Source organism: Rhincodon typus, chromosome 9 (genome assembly GCF_021869965.1).
Source record: "Rhincodon typus isolate 14 chromosome 9, sRhiTyp1.1, whole genome shotgun sequence".
In the NCBI taxonomy this organism is placed as follows: Eukaryota; Metazoa; Chordata; class Chondrichthyes; order Orectolobiformes; family Rhincodontidae; genus Rhincodon; species Rhincodon typus.
In genome coordinates, this window is record NC_063340.1 from 23,610,086 (window position 1) to 23,635,564 (window position 25,479).

Here is a 25,479-nt window from a genome sequence, read left to right on the forward strand (position 1 = left end):
TAGAAAAGTTGAGTATTTAAATATATTTATCGTGTTTAGAGTTAGGCAATTCTTTTGTTTGTATTTTTAACCATAAGCAGTTTTTTTTTTTGCTTAAAGCTGAATAGTTCGACTAATCAAATCATATCTGGGATGCAGCACCTTAAATTCGCCCTCAAAAGATAAGTTACGGTCTAGGCTATCTCCTGTTTGATACGTTTTCATTCTTTTGGGTTAAGTTTGAGACCAGAATCTTCCTGTAAAATGTCACGTCACATCTCTTCTGATGCAAATCTCGCTTTTCTTTTGTACCTTCAACTATTTCCTTGACAATATGACGAAGTAGTTTAAAAGTTTTCACAGCTGCTAGGCTGTGACGTGACTTTTTTTTTTCGAATGCTTGTATATCAATCCTTTTTGGGGCTGGTAGTGGTATGGTTGTATAATTTGTCGGCTGGCCACAACCTACCAGGCCAGAGGGTGGAGGAATCAACTGAAGCCCCTGACCAGCTGGAAATCTGGTAGGTGTAGAGTCGCGAGGACGGGACTGGGATAAAACTCTTAATGGTCCAGCATCCATAGCCCAGATAAAGGGTGAAGACGAAAAAACAGTCCTTCAAAGCTACTATTAAGGAGGAAAAACGTGCGGAAAATAACTCCGCAAATCTACGGTGTTTGGAGAGAAATCTGAGGTAATATTTCGGGTCTCTAACCTCTTCAAAGGTATAAACCGCAAAATGCTGAACCAGTCAAAAGATAGTTAACTGTCAGAACCTACCCAGTCCTGGGTGAACTGTATCCTGATGCAGCGGCTCGAGCCGCCGTTCATTTCAAACTGGGGGCGTGTGTGTGTCCAACCGTTTACTCTCTCTCGAGACGGATAGGCTGAGCGCGCACACAGTGAGAGGCGGGAAGTTGAGGCAAGAGGATGGGCCTCTTTGTCGAAGCCGAGCCTGCAGCAGATCGGCGGCAAATGGATGTGTCATTTGAAGGTAACTGCCTCTGTCAGATATCTATTAAAACGTACACCCTAAACGGCTGGGGACAGAGAAAAGGGCTGATTTTTAAAGTTGATAAACCGCCGAGTGTGCAAACAACGGCCGGAGCAAGCCAATAACTTGCCGAAATGTCCTCTGGTTTAACAACAATAAAAACCGAATGGGAATGTACTTTAACCTGCTCATCACTAGAGAACCAAGAGTTTGATTTTTCACCTGATTGGTGAGCACGGGTGTAAAAAGTAACCCCAGTTCGTGTTACACATCTTTGTCCTGAATTGCAGCGTGTGAATTTATTGTACGTCGTATATTTAGTGCCTTCTCAGGTCATGTAAAAGTACTTCATTGACTATAAAGTCTTTCTTGTGTACTTCACAGTTGTGACGTTGGAAAGGTAACGGTCTGCTGCGAGCTCCCCCAGACAGCTGTATGGTGAAGACTGGACAGAGTCATAGTGTACAGTGTGGAAACAGACCCCTTGGACCAACTCGTCCATGCTGGCCAGATATCATCCTAGATAAACCGAGTCCCATTTGGCCCACATCCCTCCAAACCCTTCCTATTCATTACCCATTCAGATGCCTTTTAAATGTTGTTGTAATTGTACCAGCCTCCGTCGCTTCCTCTGGCAGCTCAGTCCAAACACTCACCACCCACTATGGGCAAAAGTTGGCCCTTGGGTCCTTTTTTCTTTCAAATCTTTCCCCACACCTTTTTCAAACGTACGCCCTCTAGTTTTGGACAACCCCACTCCCAGAGAAAAGACTGTCTATTTGCCCTATCCATGCCTCTCATTTTTATAAACCTCCTATTAGGTCACACCTCAGCCTCTGACGCTGCAGGGAAAATAGCCCCAGCCTATTCAGCCTCTGCATATAGCTCAAACCCTCCAACCCTGGCAACATCCTTGTAAATCTTCTCTGAACCCTTTTCCTCCCCATTAACGGAGACCAGAATTGAACACAGTATTCCAAAAGTGGCCTAACCAATGTCCTGTCCAATAATCTGGCTTTGATCGCTTTTTTTTTCAATATGTAATTGGTCAGGAGATAACACCTCCTCCTCAGAGTAGAATTCTTTTTTCCACTTGCACCTTGTTTTCATTTAATTAATCTGGTCTAAAATTCAGCACCTCTGACCTCTGTCTTTCTTTTTATGGAGAGTTTTAAATTGCGCTGTGCTACTGTGCATTATTTTGAAACAACCTATTCAGAAATTGGAGAGTCATGCAGTATTCAAAACATCAACTGTTTCTTTCTCCACCTACTGAGTTTTTCCAGCACTCCGTTTCCAATTTCTAGCATCTCTGGAGTTTGCATATTCTCCCCATGTCTGAATAGGTTTTCTCCCATAGTCCAAAGATATTCAAGTTAGGTGGATTAGCCATGGTAAGTGTGGGCTATGTGGGGATAGGGTAGGGATCTGAGTTTTTGGTTGAGATGCTGTTCGGAGGGTCTGTGCAGACTCAATGGGCCAAATGGCTTCTAGCTGTGCTGTAGCAATTCCATTTTTATGGTGCAATATTCTGCATTTATGCTGGTAGCGTGTTACTCGAGCGTAAAAGTTGGGCATATTTGCAACAGATCAAAAATTTTTTCAATGTACATTCTGTAATTGCTGAAAATGTGTGCATTTTGTTGAAGCTTTTTGCCTTTTGTAGGTTGTCCTGATGAGCACAAGAAATACATCGTATATATATATTGCTTTTATTTTTTTTTTTTCAATTTTAAATTGAGAGGAGAATGGTTGGGAAGCAAACTCCGGTAGTAACATTGCCATGGAACTCCTGCACAAGATGAAAAGTTTCAACAAAATGGACAGAATCTTATTAGGCATGGGGGTATGGCATGATGAGTGATCGAACCGGGCAAGATGTTTGGCAAAGCCCATCTTGATGTCAAAGTCATCTTGCTGCATCTTTGTAATTGTTTTATTCCACCTGTTCGAAAATGTTATGACTTGTGTTCAGGGTAAGTAAACTTACCTGGGCCTCTTGGCTCAGTGGTAGGGGCACTACCAATGTGCTATCAGAGCCTTTTAGCACATCGTGTATGTTTTTCCCAAGCAGAGCAATGAGCCCCAGTTGAGAGTATCATTAATGCTTGTTAACAAGGTGTTTAACAGTCTGGAGCTGGAGGAACACAGCAGGCCAGGCAGCATCAGAGGAGCAGGAGAGTTGACGTTTCAGGCCTGGACCCTTCAGCTCTGATGAAGGGTCCAGGCCCAAAACATCGACACTTTTTTTGCTCCTTGCTGCCTGGCCTGCTGTGTTCCTCGAGTTCCAAACTGTATTGACTCTGACATCTGCATTTCTTGCTATCTCCTCTTTTAACAGTTTGACTTGCCGTGGGTTTGATCTTGTCAAACTCCATACAAACTAGCCATCATCTGAGGTGTTGTGGCACAGCAACATCCCAACCTATGGGCCAGAAGACATGACTGAGGTTGTAATTTGTTCAGACATGTTTTTTTTTTAAAAAAAAAAAAAAAAAAAATCTGCAAACTAGCTTTGGGGAAAACCAGACACGAAAACTAAAACTGGATGGTTGGTGGATTCAGCTTGTAACTTGCATCTAAAGACCTCCATGGTGAACATCAGGCACCAGTATCTCCGGCATGCTTCACGGACCCTGGCCCCATCCACCACACATCTATGGATGTTGTATTCAACATGGACCAGCCTCTGAACCTATGGCTCCCCTCTGATCCACCTGCAGGATGCTCTACATTTCAGTGCTGTATCTTGAGCTGGACCTGCAATTAATGTTGCAGCAAGGACATTTCTATGCTCAGTGGATTAGATCCAACTCTTGGATTAGACCAGGCTACATCTGTAGGCTCTTTACTCACCGTTATAGTGCTCACTTACTCTGAACCTAACTGGTTCCAGCCCACCAGCCTTGCATTACCCTCATTGCCCTTGTCCAGAGATTCTGACTGACCCATCAGTCCTGCCCTGCCACTTAGCACCAGCACAGAACCAGAAAGCTTGCCATGGTTGTCAGGCTGCTGCCCAATCAAGGGAATAGCCTTTGCTTGGGATCAGTCAGACTAAACTTCCAATGAGTCTAGGCCCTGCTCGAGGCAAGATTCCTGTCATTAACCTCTGCCTGTAAAGGGCAAGATGCTGAATGATCAGTAGCACACTGGCCCTCTTGACTCTTTGCCCTGTTGTGGCATGTTTTGCTTCTGGAATAATGGAGAGGCGGGAGGATAACACACTGGTGGTACAGGTTTGCCTGAGTGAGTGAATAGGCAGTGCAGAGTTAGTGGTGCCCCAGTTTGGGTTGGGAGAGGGTGAGCATAGAATTGGTTGCATTGCATTAGTGTAGATAATGAGCACTAATGGGAGGTGGTGCAGTAGCAGAGATTTGACGTATTTGGGAAATGGTGGCACCTGTGCTGGTGTAGTGCAGAACACCATTGGCTAACTTCCTTCAGTGCTAAATGTTCTTCCCAGATGGCTGCATTGCTCCAATATGGATGGTAACCTCTGACCAGGCTGGCATGGTCAGGTGTCATGGCCTCCATTTGGTCCTGGGAGGGTGGAGAAGAAGAGGAAGTTCTGCCTACCCATTCTTCAGGAGCTCCAAGACTAGGCCTGCAAAACAGGGTGCGTTTATCAGTCCCTGTCTGCCTTGTTTGGGCCAAAAGCCTGAAACCATGCAGGGCAGCTCCATGCTGACCATGCTTCCAGGGTGCACGGTAGCCTTTTAAATATGGTGCTGGAGCTACAAATGCTTTTCAGTGGTAAGTTGCTCCATGAATGATGCTCAGCAAGATGTTGTGGACATCAGACATGATGCATGCCATGAGGGATTAAATACCACTTAATGCGATGAGTTTGGTAAGATGTAACTCGCACTTGCTTGGCCTTGCGGCAAGAGTCACTCCAACAAAATTGATGCAACTTGCATTTGGCCTAAACTGCAAGATTCAGCTCAATATTTTCAGCAGTACTGAAGATTTAAATACTTTTTTTTTTTTAAGAACCTACTGAGCAAATGTACAGCGTTCAATGGCATTTTACTTTTAATGGGAGAGTGAAGTGCTGCAGATGTTAGAACATGGGCATAAGTACTTCAAGTTTGAAAAAAAACTTCAGTTTAACAGCACCTGTAGACAGAAGCTGAATTAACCCCTACATCTTTCCTCTTCCTATTTCTTCATCCTTGATTTTCATGTCATGTATGTTAAAACCCCTATATCTCTCATGCCCTTGCCCACACCCACACATTAACATTTTAGGGCTTATTCCTTTCATTATAACAGATTATCACAGATGCTGCCAGACCTGCTGAGCTCTTCCAGCAACTTTGTTTTTGTTCTTGATTTACAGCATCTGCAGTTCTTTCAGTTTTTATCTTGAAATTGCTTCATGGCAGACGAAAGAGCAAACAAAACTTAGGATAGAAATAATAGAAGTGGGGTCTTTGGCATGTAGAGTTATGAGCTGCACTTTGTGGAGAAGCTGGCTAGCTTGGAAAGGTGTGACACTGTAAAGACATGCTGTGTCTTGATACAGAGCAAAAAGATTCAAGTGAGTACTATAATGAAGAATTACTGGTGTACTAGTTGTGGGGAGGAAATGAAAATGGCAATCAGCCGATTTAAATTCCCCACTATGGGCTTGGTATTCAATGACCAGATTGGATTGGGAGAAGTAGTACACAGCTATTTTTGTTCCTGCAAACCCCTATTTTTCCCAGCACAATGTTGAAAGAAATGGTTACCTAAAAACTTAACCAAGTAGGGTTTTTTGGCAATATGAAGCGTTTTTTCAAATGAAAAGAGATAAGAAGACAAGTATTCTTGTGCTAAGGAATAGAGAAATGAGATGTACACAATCAATCAGGCAGCTTCAGATAAGAGACTAAATAAATGAATATGTCCTAGTACAGGAAGACTTTGTACACCAATGTTAGAGGGGAGAAGATGGAGGGGTGGGGGTGAAAGGACTTTTTATGTAGCATCTTTTTTCATGTCCACTGGGTACCGTAACACAGTTTATGGCCAACGAAATAATTTTGAAGTTTGTTACTTTTTGTAGTGTAGAAAATGCAGCAGTCAGTTGTATACATCACGAACAACGCTGCGGTGATTGGAATTTCTTTGCAGCTATTGGCTGAGGGGTAACTATTAGTGAAGATGATGGGATAACTCTCCTGCTCAAAGTGTGTGCAAGGATTGTTTACATCCACCTGAGTGAAGGTGGGGCCTCTGTTTAACACCTCATCCAAAAGAAATGCTGTTAGAGGTACAAAAACAAGTTGCTGGAAAAGCTCAGCAGGTCTGGCAGCATCTGTGAAGGAAAAAAAAATCAGTTAACGTTTTGGGTCCAGTGACCCTTCCTCAACAGATTTACAGCATCCACAGTTCTTTTTGGTTAGAGGTACCATCGCTTCCTTGGTACTGTACTAGAGGTGTTGGCTATGATCTTTTGTATGCCAGTCTAAGAGTTGGACTTGAACCCATGATCTTTTGCCTCAGGTAACAGTGTTACTAACTGAACCCATAGCTGAGCCAAAAATTAGGTTAGTGCAAATGGATGAGGTGGACTTTGTTATTGTAATGGAAACAGTAAGAGTGAAAGTCATAAATGGGAGGAGTTCTTTAGATAAGAAGGAACTAATTCAGATAGTTGCATAGCTCAATGAAGAGTGCAGGAGGATAGGCAGAGTACAACACCAGGTATACATACGAAGTGTCAGCCAGGTGGAACTACAACACAGGACTATTTGCCTGCCAAACTACGTAAGCACCAAGTGACGGGGACACGCAGCTAAATGATCCCACAGCCAACAGACTGAATAACCGCAGAACTTGGATGTCTCATCCAGTCAAAAATGGTGAACAATTAAACAAGTCACTGAAAAAGGTGGCTCCATAAATATCCCCGTCCTCAGTAATGGGGGAGCGTAGCACATCCGTCCAAAAGACAATAAGGCTGTTGCCAATGCTTCAATCATCAGCCAGAAGTGTGGAGTGGGTGGTTCACCCCTGCCTCTTCCAGAGGTCGTCAGCCAATTTAATTCACTCTAATATGAAGAAACACTGGAGACATCTGATACCACAAAGGCTATGGTCCCTGACAACATTCCAGCAATAATATTGAAGAAAAAACCAAAAGAACTGCAGATGCTGTAAATTAAGAACACAAACAAAGTTGCTGGAAAAGCTCAGCAGGTCTGGCAGCATCTGTGAAGGAAGAAACCGAGTTAACGTTTCGGGTCTGGTGACCCTTCCTCAATTGAAGATTTGAGCTCCAGAACTTACCATGTCCCTAGCCAAACTGTTCAAGTGCAGCAATGCTGCTGGTACCTACCCACTCGGATACGATCTGTATCCAAGAAGCAGCACCAATCTCACCTGACCAGCTATTGCCCTATCAGTCTACTCTTAGGTCTTTGCTTAGTGAAAACCTGCTCACAGATGCTCTGCTTCAGTTTCTGCGCCTCCCCCAGCCCAGGCAACTTATCTCCTGACCTCAGTTCATTATGGTCTTCAAATTTTAATTCAAACCTGGATAAAAGAGCTATGAATTTCAGAGGCAAAGCGGACAATTACCCTTGATATCAAGGCCACCCTTTTGAGTGTGAGATCAAGGAGCCCCAGAAAAACCAAGCCACTGTGAGTGGGGTGGGGAGGATGGAAAAAAGGGAAGAAAGAGAGAATAGTAGAGCTAGAAAAGGCTGTGTCTGGTGATATGAGACTTTTCTGGCACAAAGAAAGATGGCTGTGGTTGTTTAGTGGTGTTCTCTGCTCCAGGACACCTGCAGTTATTCTTTAGTGTCATAGGCACAGCAGTATTCAGCAGGTTCATCAATAACATTCCTTCCATCATTAAGGTCAGAATTGAGAATGTTTGTTATGCAGTCTCTGAACTATGTTCAACACCATTTGTAACTCCTGATACTGAAACCATCCAAGTACAAATACAGCAAGACCTCGAATATCCAGGTTTGAGGTTTCACTCCAAGTGACGTGGAACAAATGCTACTAAAGTGCCAGACAACAATCCATCTCCAACAAAAGATCTAACTGTTGACTTTTAACACTCAATGGCATTACCATTTTTGAATCTCCCACTGCCAACATCTTGGAGCGGGGAGGGGGCTACTATTAACCAGAAACAACTGGACTGACCATGTAAATATTGTGGCTACAGGAGCAGGTCAGAGGCTAAACCTCGCAGGTGAATTCTCCATCTTGACTCACCAAAGTCTGCCCAACATCTACAGGGTGCCAATCGGGAGTGTGATGTAATACTCCCTATGTGTTTGGATGAGTGCAGCTCCAACAACTCTAACTTTACACCTCCTATGTTAAAGCAGCTCATGTGATTAGCACCACATCCACAGACATCTGTACCCACCACTACCATTGTCCAGTAGCAGCAGCATACATCATCTAGAAGATGCGCTGCAGAAATTGACCTAGGCTGTTGTGACAGCATCTTGCAAACCTGATGACCACTAAATGTACATCTGGAAGGACAAGGGTGGCATCATGACTTTGAAATATATTACTGATCCTTCAGTGTTGCTGGATCAAAATCCTGGAATACCCTTGCTAATGGAGTTGAGGCTACCATTTAAACCCATAGTTTGAGAAGGTAGCTCACCACCACCTTCTCAGTGGCATTTGGGGATGGTCAGTATATGCTGTTTCAGCCAGTGATGCCCACGAATGAATAAATGACAGCATCACAAACAGGTTGTCAAGTGAGCGAATGGAATCAATTGCACAGATTTTAATTGTGACACATCTGGGTCAGGTGGGACTTTGAATGCAAACTTTCTGGCCTAACTCAATTGGAACAGAATTAAATAAGAAACGATTCAATTGGGAATTTGCTACAAATAGTTAAAGTTTTTTTTTTTTATAGGTGATATTTGAATGGATATTTCAAAGAAAGGAAATAATCATTCAGCAGTAACTTTTTTTAAACTGGTGCATTTTGGATATGAAGGTGTTGAATGGCTAATTCTTGTTGAGAGTGAAATTTCTGGATCAGAAGAGAGCATTGCATGATATAGGACTGGGAAGATTTGCCATTCTAATATAAATGGTGCATTGGTATAGCTGTTGAGATTTGAAACTTCCTGGGAAAACACGCTTTCAGATTCAGGATAGCTGGGTGGAGGCAATAAGCAGTTGTTAGGTAAGGTGGATTTTAACAGAAGGTATGCCTGAGTAGAATGGGAAGGATGAAACAACAGCTCATTAAATAGTTCAGGCCTAGGAAGATAATTGAAGTCAAAAATACAAGAATACTCTCTTTTTTTTTTGAATAAACAAGCTCGGATTGCATTTTGTGAAGGGAAACTAATGCTGTTTGTTTATTTTTCCAGTATTTTCTGTTTTTATTTGTGCCAGCTGAACTTTTTGAATAGATAGTTGCTGAATATGTAATCCTGATTCATAGGGAAAATATGTACTTGGCTAAGCAAAACAAGTATTTGAGCATCAAATTGCTAAGAAAATATAGAACTGGCAAAGCACTTTTAAATATATGCAGAATAAAAATTCTGCCTGGATCACAAATATAGTTCTGTTTAATGATGATGTGAATGTAGCCAAAATGTTTTAACACATAACAATTTTTAAATGTTTACAACCGGGAAGAAAAGCTACAGAGCATGGATGTTTCGGTCAGTCAAAAGACAAACTCTTTTTTTATTTGGTGCTAGCTCCATGGATAAAATCCAAGTCATTAAAACACTGGGTCAAACTGGATACGCCCAAGAATTCCAGAATGGGTAGCAATAGCAAAGTGGAGATGGCTGGAGTTAGCTTGAAAGGGCATAACATTAGAGTGGGAGAATAGCAGATTCTTTTACAGGGACTGGGAGACCTGGTAGCTAAGTATATTCAGACAGTAGGACCAATGTCAAGACAGTGGAAAATTTGGAAAGAAATGGCTCCGAGTACTTATGCATTTGGAAAAATTTGAGATGTGGATAAAAATGAAAACGTAATGTATCCTGTAATACAGGTTGAGGCAGCATAATCAAAACTGAGTGATAACAAAACAGCAATTCTGTGAAAAGGATGTGTTTTGAGTGGTAGAGAGGGGTGATGAAATCATGAAGGCTCAATGCCCGTACCAATACTGTCCAATGTTTTCTCACAAGATGGAGAGGCTGGCAGTAACTGCAGCAGAGAGTTAGTAGAATACACTACGCTACAATAACAGCAGGAATATTTTGAGAAGAGTGGGTAGAATCTGTTGGAGAACCTAGATTTTGTTTTCTCTTCAGGATTGTGGTAAGTGTAAAATCACTTCTTTTAAAGAATATGCAAAACAATTATAACAATTCAAAATCTATTGGCAGATATGGATGAGGAAGGGAAATTTTGGGTTACAACCCATAGATCCTGTGTGGCATCCAGCTAATGTTTGATGCCAAAAATATAATATTGGGTTGAAATAAAAGACAAAGGAAGAATAAGTTAAAGTGAATAACATAATCAGGCTTGGTCTGGAGCATTGTGTGTATTGTTTTGGAAACCCCCAATAAAACAGCTGAATTGGGCAAGGTACAAAATAGCATAATTGGGGAATTCAGTGCATCGTTTAAGGGTTTGGGGCTTTCTAATTCTTTAGAAAAAGAGGCTTGAAGCTAACAACTGACTTCATTCTTCCAAATACTGAGAGATAAGTCGTGTTTTTTTTTTTGATTACAGCAGAAGTGTGTATTTTATGAAAACAAAAATTGATGGAAAAGCTCAGCAGGTCTGGCAGCATCTATGAAGAGATTCAGTTATTGTTTCAGGGCCGGTGACCCTTCCTCAGAACTATTTTTTGAGTGGAAGAGGTAAATTTTTGGATGGATGCAAGGTTGTTACTGTTGAGAGATATTTGTTTAACGAAATGGCTTGAAAAATATTATAGCAAGGATTATAGTTGTTTCATGTAAGTAAATTAGTATATTCAATTCCAAGTTAGACCAGTATCTGCATTCAGCTGTAAACAAGATAAGAAGCTTTTTAGGGAAAAAATACTCCCTAGTTTTGACCCCCCTCCCCCCACACCATCTTGGGGAAAAGACCTTGGCCTTTCATTTTGTGTGCCTCTTGATTTTTATAAACCTCCAAGATCACCCTTCACCCTTCAACCTCCTATGCTCCAGTGACCAAAAGGCCTAGTCTATCCAGGCTGTTTTATTTTATAACTCAAACTTTCTGTTCCTGGCAACAACATGGCAAATCTTTTCTGAACCCTCTCCAGTTTAATATCTATCTTAGTTACATTTTTGACATGGTTCCCAACTTTTGAAAGTTCTGGCTTGGAGTTCTGAGGAGTTTTTTTTTAAATTTATTCATTTGTGGGGTGTGGGCATCACTGGCTGGCCAGCATTTATTGCCCACTCCTTGTTACCCTTGAAGGTGGTGAGCTGTCTTTAATCACTGTAGCCCACCTACTGTGGGTTGACCCACAATACCTTTTTGTGCTGGGAATTCCGGGATTTTGACCCAGCGAGAGCGAAGGAACAGCAATTTATATTTCCAAGTCAGGATGGTGAGTGGCTTGGAGGGAAACTTGAAAGTGGTGATGTTCCCATGTATCTGCTGCCATTGTCCTTCTTGATGGAAATGGTCGTGAGTTTGGAAAGTGCAGTCTGAGGATCTCTAGGGAATTGTAGATTAGTAGCAGCAATGTGTACTGAGCATCAGGTGGTGGAGGGAGCGGATGCTTGTGGATATAGTGATAATCAAGTCGGCTGCTTTGCCCTGGATGGTGTCAAGCTTCTTGTGGTGTTGGGCTGCACTCATACAGGCAAGTGGGGTGTATTCCATCACACTCCTGACTTGTGCCTTGTAAATGGTGGACAGGCTTTAGGGGGACAGGTGGTGTCTTACCGGCCACAGTATTTCTACCTTCTGACCTGCTCTTTTAGCCACTGTTTGGCCAGAAACTCCAACCGGACTCGCCACAATGATCACCCCTAGGATGTTGACAGTGGGAGATTCAGTGATGGTAACACCATTGAATGTCATGGGGCAGTGTTTAGATTTGTCTCTTTTATAGGTGATGGTCATAGCCTAATACTTGTGTGGTGCAAATGTTACTTGCCACATGTCAGCCCAAGCCTGGATATTGTCCATTGCATTCGGAAACAGACTGCTTAGGTATATGAGGAGTCGTGAATGGTACTGATAATCTCTGCTATTGACCTTTTTATGATGGAGGGATAAAATTAAATCTCTAGGGCACTGCTGCAAGAAAAGATGGGTGTTTTGCCAACAAGTGTTTCATTTTTGTATGCTTTTTCATTCTCCAGTTGTTTTAAAAAGCGTGTACATACACAGGTGGAAAGGTTGGCTGTTTTGTACAGTCAAGAATTATCCAGTTGAATAACAGTCTGTACACATGGCCTTAGTACGGTAAAGCAGTACATTAGAAGGTTGGATAAATACAGTTGAAAACTCCCTACTTGCCAAGAACACAACAAAAATTGTTGATCACTTCACTTGTCCTGTTGAATGCAGCTTTTGACAAACTTTTTTTTTTTTCTGGACCAATGTACGCAGCACAAATAAAGATTTTGAATATGCAACAGCACCAAATAATAGTAAAGCAACAACTGGAAATGTATTAATTGATTAATAGGCAAAACCAAGGAAAGTATTAAGATGACAGTGTAAATTTTTTTCCCTGTGCCTTACATATTTGAAGCTAACAACAAAAATTGTTGTAACTATATAACAACACATGCACAAATGAAATTCTTAGGTTAGTTTTTAATCCATTTTAATTTTCTCATCGTTTGTGTTACAGTTGACAGAAATCCGACTGATTTGATTAAATTCCGTGGTATGAACTGGAGTTAATTATACTAATTCCTCTGTGGTTTTTATTTTTGCAATTTAGTTTGACTTTGCTTGTTACAATAGATTGAAATAATTTTGTATTGAGAACTGAATAGGGAGACTTAACTCTCTTTTTAGTCTCCTGACCTTCTATCGTTTCAAAGTGGTTTATTTTCAAATGGGTTTTTTAAACTCCTGTTTTGAAGCCTGTTTTAAAAAAGAGGGTGGGGAAGGAGGCAGTGGTAGTATCATTGGAATCCGGAACCCCAAGCTAATGTTTTTAAAGACATGAGTTTGATTCCACCGTGGTAACTTGAATCTGATGGGAGCAAATTGTTTTGAAGAATTAGGGTTCCTTAACTGTCCCACTTTAACTATTTTGAGGTATTACAATAGAACATCGAACAGAACAGTGCAGCACAAGAACAGGCCCTTTGCCTCATGTGTCTGTGCTGACCATGATGATATTCTAAACTATTCGCATCTTGCTTCTATATGGTCTGTATCCAAATACCAAGAGTGTTATGTAGTTATTTCTGTGGAGTTTCTAGCAGATTCATGTTTGTTATTTTCTGTTCAGGATAAAGGGAGTCTTTTTTTTTTATTTTTTGCTGTCAATTTGACTTGCAGTCTAATTTTATATGAAAAGAATCAATTTTAACTCTTTTTTTTTTTCCAGTTAATGACTGACTTGTATCAAATGACTTGTATGTTGCAGATTTTTTTGTGAACTCTGGATATTTTGGATATATTGGAGGCTTTGCAAAGCGATGGGCATTGTAGCCACCTTGAAATCTCAGTTCATCTGCCACCTTCTCATATGCTACATCTTTGTGGTGACTGGACTCATCATCAACTTCCTTCAGCTCTGCACCCTGGTAATATGGCCGATCAATAAACAACTCTACAGACGAATTAATTGCAGATTGGCATACTGCATTGCCAGCCGTAAGGAAGCATTTTATTCAAATTTACTGTATCTTTATAGTGTTGGATATTTGTAATTGTAGGATCAGTTGGTGTTGTGGAAGTAGAGTCATTTTTTTTTCCCATTATTTTGTATTTATGAAGTTTTTGGATTTGTGAATTCAGTTTTTGAAATGCATGTCTGTTCAACACCAATGAGCACAATAGTGACAATCTGATACTTTGTGTGTTGAGCTGTTGTGGAAAGTGTTTTTGGAAATTAATCTTATTTGTGTGTTTTGGAAACTTAAGCAGTTAGACTGTGTGAATTGAATTTCAGCCTTGATCAGTATTTTTAATTTAGTGAGATAGCCATGCTCTCCTGCGGAGCTGTCAAAAAGTTTCTATCATTTAAACTTTTTTTTTTTCCAGAATCCAATAAATTGAAATATGTGCTACTGGCATTTCCCTCCCCTCTTGCACCCTGCCCTACCAGCTAATTTTTCTCACTTGCTGTAAAGGCTACAGTCCTAGTGCTCATTCTTTTGAGCTAAGCAGTGAAATCTTTCAATCACATTTGGTTTCTGGAATAACTTTTTTAATCATGGGCAGTTATGGCTGTTTTGATCCTATTCCTGGTATCTTTCTCATTTTTGAAAAAACTGCATTGTTCTGATAATTGCATGGGAAGGAACAGAATTTCATTTTTGTCTAGCTCTTTTAGAGTCACATGAATTACCAGTATTTGTTGAGGTTGGGAACTTGCCTGTGACTGGGAGGTGATAGTATGGGTTTTTTCCTTAATTCATTCATGGGATGTGGGTGTCATTGGCTAGGCCAGCATTTAGTGCTTAATCATATTGCTATAGACCTGACCCAGGTAAGGACAGCAGTTTCCTTTCCTAAAGAACCTAAGTGGCCCATTTTGCAACTTTTCCCACAATTGACAATGGTTTCATGCTCATTGGCAGTTGGCGGAACATGAATTCATTGCCATTGCACGATTTGAACCTAAGCCCCAGAATATAACCTGCATTAATAAGAAAAACACCACCTCGAAAGAGAATTTTGTACTGAATTCTGGATTGCTAGCCTAATGACATGATTAGTCATCACCGTCGTCATAGAATCCCTGTGGATTCTGTGGTGATAGTGTGGAAACAGGCCCTTCGGCCCAACACATCCATACTGAACCTCAGTGCATCCCACCCAGACCCAGACCCATTCCCCCTGTAACCCACCTGATCTACATATCCCTCTTACACTATGGGCAATTTAGCATGGCCAATTCACCTAACACACATCTTTGGACTGTGGAAGGAAACCCACACAGACCAGGGGAGAATGTGCAACTCTACACAGACCGTCGCCAAAGGCTGGAATCGAACCCAAGTTGCTGGTGCTGTGAGGCAGCAGTGCTAACCACTGAGCCACTGTGCTGCCCTACTGTGCCACTGTCTCACTTCTGGATGAGAGAGGTGGGTTAGTGGAAAGACTTTTAATTAAGATAAGAAATGTCAAAACTATTCAAAGATCAAAGATGAATCCTGCACCTCCATGCTTAAAATGACTTTTTAACTTTGAGCGCTGTGATTTTTGTAGTGAGACATTTTTGCTACAGACACAAGTAATACAAGTTGCCAAGTAATTGTGACCTGAGATGTCTTAGAAAATGGGACATGTACATGTGATAGCCTCTTTGTTTATCACTGCAAATGATTGTGAAAAATGATAGCTGCCGACAGAGTATCACATGCTATCTTGTGGAATATTGCGAGCATGTTCTGAATTCCTGAAGGTGGTTTTTAAAACCTGAATTAGTAGTAGGTTCCTAAATCGGGAAACGTCGGCAAGGTATTGCGACCTCGGACAGTTTTTTGACTGTGGAGTAAAGGTAATATCTGTAGCCACTTATGAAATCAAGAAGCCGTGGTTGAAACAAAAACTGAAATTTTGTCTTAACTTTGTATGCATTATTTCTCTTATAATTCATGCAATTAAAATGGTTCTGGATTAAATATGGTGACTTGTATACATTTGTTAATGTATTTATAAAAATACACTAAAATAAATTACCAACAGCATTGATGCTGGCAGAGCAGTAGATGTTGTTTATTTGGATTTTAGTAAAGCCTTTGAGAAGGTTCTGCATGGAAGGCAAATTAGTGAAGTTAGATCATGTGGGATTCAGGGTGAGCTTGCCAACTGGATATGTAATTCTCTTAATGGCAAGAGACAGAGTAATGGTGGAGGGTTGCTTTTTGGACTAGAGGCCTGTGACCCAGTGGTGTTCCACAGGGATCGGTCTTTTTTGTCACTTTTTATATAAAATGATTTTGATTAGAATACAGAAAACATGGTTAGCAAGTTTATGGATGACACCAAAATTGGTAACATTGTGGACAGTAAAGAAGGCTTTCTAAGATTACAAAGGGATCTTGATCAAATCTGTTTAATGGGCTGAAAAATGGCAGATGGAGTTCAGTCTGAATGCATACAAGGGTAGGGCTTATACAGTTAATAGTAGGGCCTTGGATAATATTGTAGAACAGGGGGACCTGGGTGCAGGTACACAATTCTTTTTAAAGTTCACGTATAGACAGCATGGTTAAAAAGGCATTTGGCATGCTTGTCTTTATTGCTGAGTTGTTTTGAGTGTAGGAGTCGGTATATTAAACTGAGGTTGTACAGGAGACTGAGGCCTCTTCTGGAATGCTATGTCCAGTTTTGGTTGCCTAGTTATAGGAAGGATATTATCAAGGTGGAGAGGGTTCAGATAAGATTAACTGGGAAGTTGCTGGGTATGGAAGGTTTGAGTTATAAAGAAAAGCTGGATAAGCTGGGACTTTTTTTACACTATATAGTGTAAGAGGTTGAAAGGTGACCAGATAGAAGCTTCTAAACTAAAATAATGAGAGGTATAGATAGAGTTGATGGTGGTTGTCTTTCCCTAGAATGGGGAGTTTCAAGTCTGGGGGACATGTTTTTAAGGTGAGAGGAGAAAGATTTTTAAAGAAGCCATGAGGCAAACTTTTTTAAAGGGTGGTTTGTGTGTGGAATGAACTTTCTGAGGAAGTGGTGGATGCGGGTACAATTACCACACTTAAAATCCATTTTTGGATGGATTTGTGAATAGGAAGGTTTGGAGGGGTATGGGCCAGGAGCAGGCAGGTGGGACTAGTTTGGTTTGGGATTATATTTGGCATGGACTAGTTGGACCGAAGGAACTGTTCCTATGCTGTATTACTCTATGGCAGTGGCATGGTTAGAAAGACCTGCTTTCTGAACAGGGTAATGGCAAGGGTTTGGTTGGAGACCTTTTGCAACACAGAAGAAAATCACTTGACACACTTTTTTTAAGTCTGTGTTGCCATCCTGTGAACAAACAATTTTCCTTAATCCCAATGCCAGAAGGGCATAGCAGCTGCACCACTTTCATGTTATGTCATAAGAATTCTTATGCTTCTGCAAGCAAGATTCCCATTTTGCATAGTTAATGCCACTGATTTTCATAGCAACTAGCTGATTTTGAGAATTCAGATCCTAATTTTTCCGAGGTGAAAAAGCAGGGCACTACTAGCCCACTGCATCACTTGATTCCTCTGCCTTTAAATTTTTAGTTTCAATGTAATGCAAATATGTGTTTGCAAATCCTGCTAGCTAGCATGACGTGAATGTTAAAACACCAGGTCAAATGTGAAATTGTACACACAATCTTTACTTCGTCTGGTCTATAATTCTGCATATACAAAAATGCTTGGTTGTACATCACTTCCTTTCTTATCGTGACTGGCTTTATCTAGAATATGCCATTTAATAGCCATTGTCAATTAAAGGACTTGTATTTTAAAAAAAACAAAATTAGTATAAAGAAATGACACTGGAAATGTAATTGAACTAAGTGGCAATCCCAGACTTAATGACTTGTGTTCTAACAATAGAATAGCAATTTATTGTCACATGTATTTTTACAAGAGAAGTTTTTAAGTCCCCATACCATGGCACCTATATTAATGACTGAAGTCATAGATTAAAAAGAACAAAGTAAAAATTAAGACAGTTCATCTTGAATGAATTCCAGTTTTTGGGGAAAGTTGATTTTGGGACGATGAATGCTGGAATACTCGGAACCAGCCATCGAAGATCACAAAGTCAAGGACGCCATAACAGGATGCCACTGTTCCAGGCAAGAATACAAGACCTCAATGCTTAGACTGGGTGAAATTGCCATGCTGGGTGACTGGAATACCCAGAAGCCACCACAGATGATCTCCACACTGAGACCTTCATGCCAGGACAAGACCACCAAACCTCGGCTGCCACACAGGAGACTGCAGTGCTGGGCTGAGGCCGCTGGGCTGAGGCCACTGTGCCACGCTAGAAGCTGCTACCTTGCTGGGCCTGGGCCAGGAGAAATCTCCTTCTGCTGAAGAAAGTGGAAACAGTAAAATAATAAATAGACACAACATTTTAAGAAAAAGCAGAAAGGGGAAAACAAAAGTAAAAATCAGAGGGAGTAGTTGAACTCTGGGCTGAGGAGCCTGTAAGCTGCACTGCTATGCCATCGCCACCTTGCTTCAACTTCAAAAGGCTTTGAGGGCTAGCTGGAGGGATAATGGATGCAATTGTTTTTGATCCTCCAGAATGCCTTAAATTCTCACGTAGATTAAAGGAACACAACTGGTTGAAGTCATACTTGGAACAAAGGAGGGTGGTTATGGTCGCCCTGTGACTGAGCTGATTAGTCCCTGACATTACTAAAGGTAGTGTCCTAGACCAAACCACCACCTTCAACCGTTTCATCATTACTTTCCCTTTAAAATCAGGGGTATGGTTGTTTTAATTTCGGCACCCCCCTCCCCCAAAAAAAATTCAGCATGATTCACAACTGCTCACTTTTTTGAAGCGTGTTTGTTGCTGGACGGCTTCCAGGCTTGAGCTGATAAGAGGCAAGTGGCATTCATGCCAGACAATGAACATCCAACTTACTTTCCTTGACATTCAATGGGATTAATTATTATCTTCAGGGTTGTCATTAATCCTGAAACTGAATTAGAACAGTCAAATGTTGGCCACAAAAGCAGTCGAAGGCTGTGGAATTCTGTGGTGAGTAACTCGCCCCATGTTTATGCCTCCAAAGCCTGTCAACCATCTCCAAGGGATGCGATAGAACACTCCCAATTCCCTTGGATGAGTGCAGTTCCAACATGCTCAAAGCTCAACACCTGTAGGGCAAAGTAGCCTGCTTGTTCAGCACCCACTCCCTTCATCGGTGCATGTTGGAATTTGTATGTGCCATCTACAAGATGCACTGCAATAGCTCACCAAAACTCCTTTTGGCAGGATCTTCTAAACACTGTTATTGTCTAGAAGGGCAACAGATACTTGGAACTTATAAAGTTTTAGCATTCGTTTCCTGATTATCTGATACCAGAAAATGAACAGGCATTTGGCAAACAGAGGTGACCGCTGAAATTTAAAAGGCAACATCCTGCTCTCTAGCTTAATTTTTAGGTTACTCCTTGCCAAGTCTTTCTCCTCTGTTCCTGGCCCATCTTCTGTCTGAAGAAAACAGTTACTTGGTGAAAACTGCCTGCTGACTCCGAACGTTTGCTGATGCATGCTATTTTGAGGACTGGCTGATTTAATGCATATGTCATAACTTGTCTGAATTTTTTTTTAAGCCAATGACCATGGCTTAGCTACTCCTAACAGTAGAATAACTAAACATCCCCTTGCCCACCTTTTTTTGGTATAAGGACAGTTTACATTGTTCCTAAGAACAATCATTCTGTTTCCCCTAAACAACTAGGGGACCAGGTGTCAGTGGCCTGGGAACCTTCATAGCCATCATCTTTAACTCACATGTTGTCCTTTTTGTGTGAAAATGACTGCTTTAGCTGCCATAGCATGAGACCAAGTAAAACAAGAAATTAATAGCAAAACTCTGATTTGAAGTGACTGCAGCTTCCAACACCTATACTTGTCTAAAGTTCTAATAGTCTGCAAGGACTGATCTAGCTGGTGCTGAAACAAATTACTTCTAGACCTGGGTTGTCTGGCAGGCCACATCCTTGAAATTGTGTGAAATGGGGACCATGCAGAACAGGACAAACTGTTAAAAGAAGGGTGCATTGCAGAATGACCTTTTCCTAAAGAGAAATTTTCTCACCTGAACTTTGAGAACACTTTTTTTTCTTTTTTTTTTAATTTTTGCTTCATTTAAACAGATCTACCAACATCTCTTTTAGCTGCAACTACAACTTCAAAGCAGGGCAAGAACAACATTTGCTTGTGCTTGTCATGCACATTCTGGCTCTGGCTCTTTATTTGCCTCACCCTTTCAAGGCTGAGCACACCATTGCACATAGGATGTAATTGAGGCTGTCTAAGCAAAGAAACTATTTTGCTGCTTTCCATTCGGCTAAAAGTGAACCCAGATTGCAGTATCCTAGTGTAAGGCACATGTACAAATGACTTTTCTTAAATCGAGGCATTCTGCCCTTGCAATTCATTTTTAAGTGTGACTATAATCTGATGTCCTACGACGACTTCTGAATATAGTCCAACAGGTTTATTTGAACTTTCAGAGCACAGCCCCTTCGTCCGGTGCAGTGAGAGAATAGAGCACACAGACACAGTTTATAGGCAGAGATCAAAAGATCATACCATTGGTGTGAGTGGAGTGTCTGAGTTCTCTGCAGGTGACCAAGAGTGTTAGATGGTGAGTAAAGTGTCAACAGCTGAATAACCAGCAAAGGGATGACCTCTAATCCAATTAAATGAGGGAGAAATGATTAAAAGTAAGGTGATGCTGGAGACAGACCAATGACTGGAATAATGTGATGGGTGGAAGAGTCACATGCAGAGGGTCTGACCAAAATAATTCTAAACTGTACGAACTGATTAAAGTAGAGACCTTGTAACAATTTATCAAGGTGATGGTGTCAAAACAGGACAGTAAGGAAGATTTTACAGATACAGAACAGTGTGATGAGGTCACAAGTAATGTGACATGAACCCAAGATCATCCTTGCCTGCAGCATATGAGACAACATTGACTGAGTCATGTGAGTATCTGCCATGTATGTGGTAGATGGTGTTCTCATATGGGATGGTAGTATCAATGTTGCTGATCTGACCTGTCCTGCAGACGTTGCCATGACAAGGTTGTGTGGTGTTGTGGTCAATGTTGCCCTGACGGCTGGGTAGTTTGCTGCGAACAGTGATGTGTTTAAGGTTTGGTAGTTTGTTTTTTGAAGGTGAAAACTGGAGGCATAGGGAAGATCTTGGCGAGATGTCATTGACGATGAGCGTGTTGAAGGCTGCAAAGAAAGTGGTGTAGTTTCTCTGCTCCAGGGAAATACTGGATGACAAAGGATACCTTTATTGGTCGTGTCTGTCCTCTGAGGAGGTGGGTTTTTTACTGTGGCATGTCGTAAAACATTTCTTGTGATTTTGATGAATTTTGAAAGGTATATTTTCTATTACTTCAAGGTTAAAGTGGCAGTGGTGTTTTGGCTTCCAAATATTTGCTCTTGTGAATTTTGTAGGACACTCCAGTGTCTCATGCCAATTGTATGGAATTTCTCTAGTGCAGTATGGAGCGTTTAAGTGCAAAGGGGAGCTTAAAATTGGGAAAGCAAAGTGTGAAAAAGCATTGGTAGGGTAGAATAAAAATGACAAAAGTTTGTTTTAAATACACAGCAAGAGAGTAACTAGGGAAAATGTTGGGAGCAAAGAGGTAATCAGCATGTGGACCTGGAATATGCGAGCACAATACTCCATGAATAGTTTGCATCAGTCTTCACAATGGAAAAAGGTAATGTGTTTCTAGATGACTGGGTGGAGAACTATGAAATATTAGTTAATATTGAAAGAAAGTACTAGCACGTTTAGCAGTCTTTAAAAGTGAATCTACCTGTAGGTCCAGATAAGGTGTATCTGACCTGTTGAGGGAGGCAAGGGAGCAGATATTTGGGGCCCTGGCAGTTCTTCAAATCCTCTTGGCTGCAAGTAATGTGCCTGATGACTGGAGGACGGCTGACGTCCTCGTTATTTAAAACAAAGGAGGTAGGTAGGGACAAAGCAGGAAATGATGAGATTCGGTTAACCTGCCCACCATAGAAGATAGGCAATGAGCGAGAATTCAGGGAGACAGAATATATCTGCATTTAGAGAGACTAATTAATCTGGGGTAGTTGACGTGGATTTGTTAAAGGGAGGTTGTTTGACTAACAGTTTTCAAGGAGATATTCAAGCAAGGTAATGTATTTGATTTGTGGTCTACATGGACTTTAGCAAAGCTTTTGATTTATGGCAGACTAATCAAGAAAAAAATTCACGGGATCCAAGGCAAAAAGTGATACCTAGGATCAAAAATTTGCTGAGAAAGGAAACAGATGATAATTGTAGAAGATTTGTTTTTTTTTGTATGTAGTCCTGCAGGGTTCAGTTCTGGGGCTCAAGCTGTTTTGTATTGTACATTAATAATATTTGGTCTTGAATATCATGGGCATGATCAAGGCATTTGTGGAAGTCTCTCAAATTTGTAGGATGATAATTAATGAGGATAGCTGTAAAATGCAGGAGGATATCAATGGAATTCCACCTGGAAAAGTGAGAAAGTGCTCTTGGGTAAGGCTTGCATGGCAAGGGATTATGTGATTTGAGTGATAGGATTCTGGAAATTACTGAAGATAAGAGGGACCTTAGTGTGTATCTACAGATCCCTGAAGGTACAAGGGCAGGTAGATAAGATGGTCAAAAAGCTTTGGGATACTTGTATTTATTAGACTCGGCATAGAGTTCAAAAGCAAGGTGGTTACGCTGGAACTTGGAGAAAAGGCTGGCTAGGCCACAGTTGGAGTAGTGCATGCAGTTCTGGTTACTAAATTACAAGAAAAATGCAATTGCGCTAGTGAGGGTGCAGAGGAGATTTATCAGACTGCTGCCTATGCTGAAGGCCCCCTATCATTTGAGGGGAAAAATTGGATAGGCTGGAGTTGATCTCCTAGGAGCAGTGAAAGTTGAGAAGGGACCTGAAAAGAGGTGTAATAATCTTGAGGGGCGTTTTGAGGCTTTTTTCAATTGAGTCAATAAGTAGGTACTGTAGACTCAAAGTAAGAGGCAGAAGGCTAAGGAGAGTTTGTTTGTTTCTGGAGAAATTATTTCACCCATCGAGGAGCAAATGTCTCAATCACTGCATGAAAGAATGGTTGAGCCCAGAAAGTCTATCCTAACATTTTTAAGTAGTATTTAGATATTCAACTGCATTGCAACGGCCTCCAGGATTACAGGCCAAGAGCTGGAAAATGGGATTTGTGCAGTTGGATCTTTATCGACCAGCACAGGCACATAATGGCCATATGGCTTATTTTTTGTGCTGTAAGCATGTTCTAAATTAACTTGCTGTAACAGTAGTGGCCATACAGTCTGCTCCTCGGTCTAAGCTGTGGCATTCTGTTCCAACACTTCGCTAAGTATTTCCACCATTTTTAAGACCTGCCATAAAACACTTCTGTTTGATCAAGCTTTTGGCCTGTTACTCCAATTGTGTTATGTGGATGAGTGTTCGGTTTTGCCTTTAATGCTCTTCTGATGCACCACTGAATGTTTTAAGTTAAACCTGTACCAATAGAGAGTTGTTGCGATGACAGTTGAAGTTGCATCAGATGTTCTGTCTCACTAAATTAAGTAACTCTCTCTTGAAGTCACCTACCATAGTGGTTACGCGAGCATTGATAGATGTTGTTTTCTGGCCTTCTAGAAGGCTTATCATAAGTTTTGATGCACAGCATTTACTGAGACCAGTAGGTATGTGTTTGTCACAAGCATGTAAAAATATGGAATAAGGGTGAGTAATGGTAAATGGAGTTTAGTCTTTGCTGTGACTGTAGAATGTTTCTCTGGGTGATTTTTGTTATACATTCACACCTATTATGAAGGGGGTTCCTTTTAATATTAGAAATATTTATTAGTTGATTTTTAAAGTTTCTTTGCTAAGAAAAATTTATATTTTGCTTAATTCCTGATAGAAATTGGCAGTTCAGTTTATAACGGTATTTTATCAATGCTGCTGAGTCAGTACTCATCAGACAAATCATGGGGATACAATGGATATTAAATGATTCTGCTAGCAGACTAAATTTCATGTAAATATGAAATGCTGTTCATTTTGTCTGAACATGTGAAGTTTTAAAAGCTACATTCTGGATTATTGGCATTCCTGCAATAATCCACATGTTTTTTGAAAACTCTTTTTTTCTTGCCATACTTGTACATGAATAGTAGAATACTTTTTGTCAATTTGATTCACAACCAATTATTTTTTGTTTGTTCTAGATCTCAATTTTTTTTAAAACTTTGCCCATTTGAAGCATTCAGTGACAAATTGTATTCTTCCTTGTACTTGAACACTGCCTCCAACGATCACTTAAACTTTTTTATTCCTTTTTTAAGGCTTTATACCTTGGCAAATAATTTGGCTAGTGAAACTAAACAATAGTACATCCTAAAAAGACTGCATTGTGACTGGAAGATGTGGTGGGAATCCACCCTCTCTGCACAGTTCTCTCAAGTTGGTGATGGTGGAAAAGGGACAAAGTAGGGCTGGGAAAAGATGCCGTGGTTTTTGTTGATTTATCCTGAGCCTCCTGTGTAATGCAGGACTATGCACTTTCCAGGTATGTGCACTCGAGACAAACACTCTCTCACTGTGCTGGGCAGTGATTTAAACTAGTTAGAAACAAATCTGGTTTTCTCTTTACTGACAGTTTAAAGTTGATTTGATATACTGTGTTAATGTTATAAATTATACTTCACGGTGGGGAGTGGGTAAGAGGTGGGTTCTGTTTTATGAACTAAATCTTTCCTGCAAGATTAAAAGTAGGCTGTACATGAGATGATATGAAACACCAGGGTTATCCAGAAACATTGGAGGCCTTTGTCCAAGGCTCCCCCCACAGACACGTCCACAGCTTAGAGGTGGAGAGATGCAGGAGATCGGCACCTCAGATGTGTTCAGGAATTGGCAAAGGTCAATAGTAGGAATATAGTTCCAGGAATGCACATGCAATCCAGTCTTCAAATTGCAAAACTTACCTACTGCACCACTGGCCTCATCCACTGCTTAATTCAGACCACCTCTAAGACCCACCAACCAACAATCTCTATCAAGCAGGCTCAGCCCTTTGGTACTTTTACTTCACACTTAGTGCTGTTTTAATGTATTTGGATGGATCATACTGACAGCTGCAAGCACAGCTCTCAATGACGCAGCAGAAGGTGGCACATAATGAAGGATAATTCCACTTGCACATTAGGACTTCTGTGGTGGGGATAATATTTACTGTCAAGGGAGGGCTATTGCTGAGGTCATGGTGTCATCATCCATGCTGGAGGAATTATGTAGTTATGCAGTGCTTTCTGCATAACTATTTCTCTTCCATGTTTTTTTGTTTTGCCCACACTCCTTTTTCTTCTGACTAGCTTTGGATGTTGTCAACACAACTTGCTTTTCTCTTCTCCCCTACCACACTCTCTCTTTCAACTTACTTTCGTTTAGATACCCAAGAACTTGAACCAGCTCTCCCAGAGGTGGGGAGAGAAAAGGTAGCAAAGGTGATTGTGTATGATCGCTTGCTCTTCATCTTTGAGTTGATGACCAAGAGTGAGGTATATTTATTTGGGCAGAAGAAGAACCTGTATGTGGTAACACATCAGGTACAAGTGCACAGGAACCAAAAATGAGCCCTTTTGGGAAGGGAGAAGAGAGAAT

At 41.0% G+C, this 25,479-nt stretch overlaps 1 protein-coding gene across 1 annotated transcript in view; it reads left to right on the forward strand.

Annotated features, from left to right (window-relative positions):
• The window catches only part of LOC125483986 (1-acyl-sn-glycerol-3-phosphate acyltransferase delta-like), a 118,257-nt gene that overhangs the window by 21,045 nt on the left and 71,733 nt on the right, over window positions 1–25,479 (forward strand). The window contains exon 2 of the mRNA XM_048600946.1: window positions 13,513–13,770. Within this exon, the coding sequence (XP_048456903.1) occupies window positions 13,565–13,770 (206 nt within the window). The 5' untranslated portion in view covers window positions 13,513–13,564. The remainder of the gene's footprint in view (window positions 1–13,512; window positions 13,771–25,479) is intronic.